This window comes from Equus caballus, chromosome 1 (genome assembly GCF_041296265.1).
Source record: "Equus caballus isolate H_3958 breed thoroughbred chromosome 1, TB-T2T, whole genome shotgun sequence".
NCBI lineage: Eukaryota > Metazoa > Chordata > Mammalia > Perissodactyla > Equidae > Equus > Equus caballus.
This window is the reverse complement of record NC_091684.1, coordinates 94,898,743-94,904,742: the sequence shown is the minus strand read 5'-3', so window position 1 is coordinate 94,904,742 and position 6,000 is coordinate 94,898,743. Positions and strand designations below refer to the sequence as shown.

At 52.3% G+C, this 6,000-nt stretch overlaps 1 protein-coding gene across 1 annotated transcript in view; it reads right to left on the bottom strand.

Moving 5' to 3' along the window:
- Window positions 1–1,970: 1,970 nt before the first annotated feature.
- Window positions 1,971–6,000, bottom strand: part of ANTXRL (ANTXR like) — a 47,072-nt gene continuing 43,042 nt past the window's right edge. Inside the window, exon 17 of the mRNA XM_005602734.4 lies at window positions 1,971–2,292. Within this exon, the coding sequence (XP_005602791.2) occupies window positions 2,065–2,292 (228 nt within the window). The 3' untranslated portion in view covers window positions 1,971–2,064. The remainder of the gene's footprint in view (window positions 2,293–6,000) is intronic.

Below are 6,000 nucleotides of genomic sequence, written 5' to 3'. Positions count from 1 at the left end.
CCTGAAACTCCCCTTTCCTGCTGCCTCTTGCTACTGTTCACCAGAGAAGGCGAGGCAGGCATCTGAGGGTCAGTGTGGGTGGCGAAGGGCAGGCCGGTGTTCCTCCAAGTTCTCCTCTGGTCTAACATTCAGGAGTGACAGGCCTTAGTCCAATTGGCTAAAAGCAAGAAGGCTCTCAACATCCATTAATAAACAGATCCGTCAATTTTAGTCAGGGCCACGTCAAGCTCTTTATTAAATCACAGACACACGGCTCCATACAGGGGCACGGAGTCTCAGAGATGAGCACGTGCTGTCTTACGTTTACATGTGGATAAAAAGTAGGAGCACACAGCCAATTTTGGGAAAGTGTCTTCGAATCTCTCAGACCCAGACCATGCTTTCACCAATTATGGACAACCCGAAATATTCCACTTCTAAGGAAGAGATAAAACTTCTCTATACACTTTGAGGTTATTTTAACGCTCTTCCTGCTTAATAAAAAAAGTTTCACACACTTTTCTTGGTATCATGAATACAATAAATATTTTTTCCCTCATTCTCAAAAGACCCACAGTCCCAGTCACCGTTTTTTAAAGCTGGAACGTGTACATGACCCAGAGGTGCCAGGCAGCTCAGCGAAGGCTCCAGAACCAGTGGGGCCCACTCCACCCCTGCACTCGAGTCTGTGACCCACCTCTCTGGACCCTGCCCCATGGGGCCACATATGGGCCGTGTCATCTGCCAGCCAGGCATCAAGTGCCCCTCATTAACATCCTCTGTATTTACACAACCAGACCAGTGGCTTTTACTCTTTGTGACACCAAACCAAACCAAAACACAATAGTGACAAGGGGCTCACATTCCATGTGGGATGTCAGGAAGTGAGGGATGGATGGCTGCTCTCTGCGCCTACAGTTGCTCTGGGAATGCATCTCTGAGCGAGGCCAAAATCAAACACTGAGTCCCACACCATGGGGCTTTCAGTACCCTCCTCGATTTCCTCCACTTCCGTTGGCTTATTTCTCTGAAATGCCTTGTGCCTGGCATTTTGTGCCGGGGAAAGCCTTCTTATAAAGGGCTTGGGAGACGGACGTGCTAGCAGAGATGGACTAGGCCCACGAGGGTGTGGGGGATGCCCTCTCTCACTGCTCCTGTCCTGGCCGTTGTCAGGACACAGATGTGGGGCCCAAGCTGTGACAAGACAGAGCAGTGAGGGAGGGGCCCTTAAGAAACGGCAACTTCAGGTATAAACGCTGTCAAGGTTCAAGGTCACATGCCCTAGTGGAACCCTGCAAACAGTCTCTGCATAGAGACATACACGCCATTCTGGCAACAGTTTTTTTTCTTTCTGCCCAGGGGTCCCGAGTCAGGCTGCTGTGGGCTGTGTGCCCGGCACTTGGAGTAGTCACACAGACACGTGTGCACATGCTGGGCGGCAGGACACTGCATGCTGAAACATCCCTGTTGGTCCGTGGTTTCTGCTATGGTGGCAAAGGGCTAACAGGGGAGGTGCACCTTCTCTGGGAAACAGGGCCCTCTAAAGTTCTCCTGGGCTTAGGGATAGTTCGGGCTATCTGGGAAATGAAGTGGCCCTTCCAGCTGACAAAGGCTAGGGGGCTGTCTCTTCCTATGACACAGTCAGAATGTGGGTAGCCAAAGAATGGAAACCAAGAGCATCAAGTGAAGGAGCTGAGAAATTCAAGTACTTCTCTCTGCATAAAACAAGGGAGTAGACACAAGATTGTATTCATAGTCCAAAGATGTTCCGCGCTTTTTCACCAGAGCAGAATTTGGCTAAAACCCCACGTGTTGCAGCCCTTGGTGACAGATGAAGATCAGGCTGTGGGGAGTGGGACGCAGCCACGTCTACATCCACACGACACCAGGGTGCTTTGTCCCTGTAGAAGCAGTATAGATATGTCTTATACCATGGGGCAACACTCATCAGAAAACAAACTCTTGCCGATCAGCAACAAATTCCAACTCTGTTTGACTGTAAACCAAGACTCAATATATATATGCACAATTCAGTACACAAGGGGCTCTTAACAATCCCGCGTTTCTGGTGCTTTAGAGGTTGGACTAAGGGGGCGGGTGTGACAAAGTAGTTCTGCAGAGTGCCTGGGCATGGGGGGGGATCATCGGCAGCATCCTGGAGGCAGGCCGGGAGCAGATGGCTTGGGGGTGTTGGCACCGTGAGCAGCAGCTGTGGAGGGGGAAGCACTCCTGGCTGGGTGCAAGGCAGATCTTTGGGCCACAGGACAACTGCCCGCAGGGCGGCTTCACTAGGGTGAAGTTCATGCATCTGTCCTGCAGGGACAAGAAGGAGAAGGTCACTGAAAAGCCACTGAATTGGGAGCAGAAGGCTGTGGTTTCTCTGGCTGCCGGGGCCTGGCAAGCTCCTTCTCTACTCAAGCCCACCCTTCTGCTGCCCAGAATCCCGCTGAGCCCCCTGCTAGGTCTGTCTGGGCCTGTCAGACCCCAGAAACTCCCACCAGACCACCCAGGTGCTCCACATGGTGTGTAGACTCTGGCTTCTGTGAACCTGTCACTCACGCATAAGATGCCTGTGAATGACAAAGGGCACTGAATGCTGCTTTCTCTTACTGAGACCGTCACTTTCATCACCCTAGTTTTTAAAATCTTTATTAACCCTTTAGAATGATCATGGTTTTTCCCCCTAATGGAGTCACATTAGGAAAACAAAACATCTAAAACCCCTTGAATTTATAAGTATGTCTTAATGAATGTGCGACACCTTGAACCTGATGTTGTCCTCTTCCACACCCACAAGGATGTCTGATCCGACAAAACTCTTGGGAAATACACATACCCTCTGGGACCTGCACCCTTATGTGCAGAGCAGAGCCAAGCCCAGAGATGGGAAGGGGTTCCTCACTCTGATCTTCCCCAGCATGACAAAACTGAGATACCTTGCTAAATGTCACTTTCTAGGCAACTTTCTATGTCAATTCACCTTAGATTTTATCAAGTTAATATCTTCTCTTTTATACATAAACATTTTTACTTTTTCTGATTATAAAAGTAATACCTGCCCATTGTAGAGAAACTAGATAATAGATAAAAATACACACGAGAAAATAAATCTGCTTATTTTCCAAACACCCACATAACCACCTTGAATAGAGTCCTGAAGTCTCTGCAGACAGCAAATTCTTGGATTATTCATCAGCAGTCCCCTTGTCTGATCTCCACGCCCTAGCTGGCCATTCTCTCCTCCAGACCCAGGGCCCAGGCTTGCCCTCCCCTGCCACCTTCCTGCTGGCCCCCATATTGCCCATGCTCACCTCCCCTGCCTTCTTCCCTCTAGACCTCCCTAGCCTCCAGGTCACCAGGCCCAGCCTCAGGGCCCACTCTGCCCAGTGCCTGTCCTGAGCCACCTGTGGCCCTGGCCACCATTCTCACCTTCCTCTTAGGCTGACTCAAGTGTGCCTTCTCACCTGGTCACCTGGCTCTGCTCTACCCCCAATCCGGGCCTCAGAGTACCATCTTTCCCAAGAGCTTCCTCACCAGCTCACATCTTCCGCTGCACTTCCCCACTGCCTGGGGATCCAGCTCTGGTGCCCAGCCCAACCAGCCCAAACAGCCCAACCAGCCAACCCCAGGCTCCCGGCCCGTCGCCAATGCTCCCTGCATGCACCCAGAGCATCCCTGGATCCCTGCTGTGCCCTCTGTGCTTCTCTGTTCCAGGGCTGTCCTCCCTGACCTCTCCATTTCAGACATCCAGACTCCCCTATCCTCTAGTGCCGCCTCTGCCATGCGGCATTCCTGAAGCCAGTCCAGGAGCACTCCAGTCTCATAGCCCCCAGAGCACTGGAGCCGGACCTCTCTTCTCAACACTGAAGTCAGACAGCCTCTCTCAGGCCCACGGGCAGGGTCTCAGTCATTCAGCAGGACCCCAGCCTCCCTGTCCCAGGATGGCACCAGAAATTCCATTTCTTTTCTTTCTTTTTTTGCTGTGGAAGATTCGCCCTAACATCTCTTGTCAGTCTTCCTCTATCTTGTATGTGGGCCACTGACCAGTGGTGTACGTCCATGCCCAGGAGCTGAACCCAGGCAGGTCAACCACTAGGCCACTGAGGCTGACCCTTCCTTAACTATTCTTAACTGTTTTTTTTTCAGGTGAAGTTTAGAATCATTTTGATCAAACTCCCTAAAAATGTTCACTACAATTTCGACTAAAGCATCACTAAGCCCACGGATTCCTTCAGGAAAAGCTGACACTGTAGTCTAGGTCTCCATGTTTTCACATCTTCTTTTATAGCATGAGTAAAGTACCGTAGCTTCTTTTCATTGTAGGTCAGTACACTTGTGTTACGCACAGGCATGGGTGTGCTGTTTCTGTTGCTACTGAGAACAGACTGGAATCTTTACCCTTATTTCTGCTTATTGGCTCCAGAATGTGAGCAGATTAGTCTAGACCAAGTGTCTAGCAATGGCTGTGGGACCCTTTGATCTCCTCAGGAGCACGACCGTAGGACACTGCACTGAGGCGTCCCGCCTCCCCAGGCCACAGCCTCTCTGTGGGAGCTGCAGGGGGTCTGCACGTGGACGATGGAGAGGAGCGAGGGGCTCCAGACAGCAGGGGAAACGCCTGGCCGTCGGCAGAGCCCGAGTTGGTGGTGTAAGCGTAAGAGGGGAAGGGCAGGGGCCTGTGGCTGGTGGGGGGTCTCCTTCCTCTCGGGCTTTCCACCAACGGCAGAGAGCTAAGCCGGTGCCCCATCATTTCCTGCACCAGCCTAACCTCTCCACGGTGGAGGGATGCTTCTTAAAACGCTTGGCAAATGGCTGCTTGCCAGCCTTGATCTCCAGTGCTTTGGAGCTTCGGCTCCAGTTTGGATTTCCTGCTTGTTTCATGGGGAAGTGTGTGTGTGAGAGTGTGAGGGTGTGTGAGTGTGAGTTCAGGGTGGGGGACCAGGGACGACTGTGGAGCACAGAGGAGCCGGCAGCCATCACAACCCCAAAGTTATGATTGGAGACTTCCCCAAAGATCAGTGGCTGAAGGACAGCTGCTGAGTGAGGACTTCCTGGAGGGGTGAAGCCACCCCCTGCTTTATCACACCCTTGGCTGAGCTCCCTCCACGGGCAGGGTCACAGGGACTCAGGAGCTCCTTGGCCATGATGCATCACAAGGCCCATCTGTACCCAGCTCTAAGCATTACCCAGAACAACGGCTTCCCGGCAGATAGCTATCAGTTCATGGTTAGAGGAGGTCTGCAAGCAACACAGTGAGACAAGAAGACAGTCATATTCACAAGTGTCTGCACATCTACCACACCGCACAGCAGAAGGAAGTACTTTCCAGATGTTTCCATATCACCCGGACAGCATGAGTTGGGGCATGGAGGCCAGACTTGGAAGGGAGCCTCCCCAGGGGTCATTCACAGTCCTGCTACAGCCCTCATAAGCCGGTCACGCTGAGCCCCTCTCTAAACGTCAGAGCCTCAGTGTCCACAGCTGCTAAATGCAGAGCAGCGACCTCCTTGCAGGACAGATGGGCAGCCAAGCACATGGGGAGGGGCCGGGCACCGGGCTGTTGCATGGCCCCACTGCTCCATGGCTGTGCGACTTTGGGCTGCTGACTTAACTGTGTAGGGCCTCAGCTTCGTCCCACATAGAGCTGTTGGGGGGCCGCAGAGCATGCACTTGTGTTAGTACTCAGAACAGCGTGGCCGTCTGTAAACTCTGGACAAAGGGCAGCTGTTGTTATGGGAATGAAATGAGATCCTGTTCGTCAAGGGCCTGGGGTGGGGGTGTGCACTCAGATGATACGCAGCGGAGAACAGTGACATTACTGTCAGCATCACGTTCAGTGAGAGAGGGCAAGGTTTCCCATTATTGGCCCCATTTTCCTGATGGATCTAGAACTGTTGTCCATGAGCTAAGGGGCTGCCCAGGGATCTAAGGCAACAGAGGAAGAGAATCAGGACCCCGGACGGGAGTCAGGGTTTTGCTTAAGATTAAGAAACTAGACTGGGCGTTGCTGCGTCATCGTCA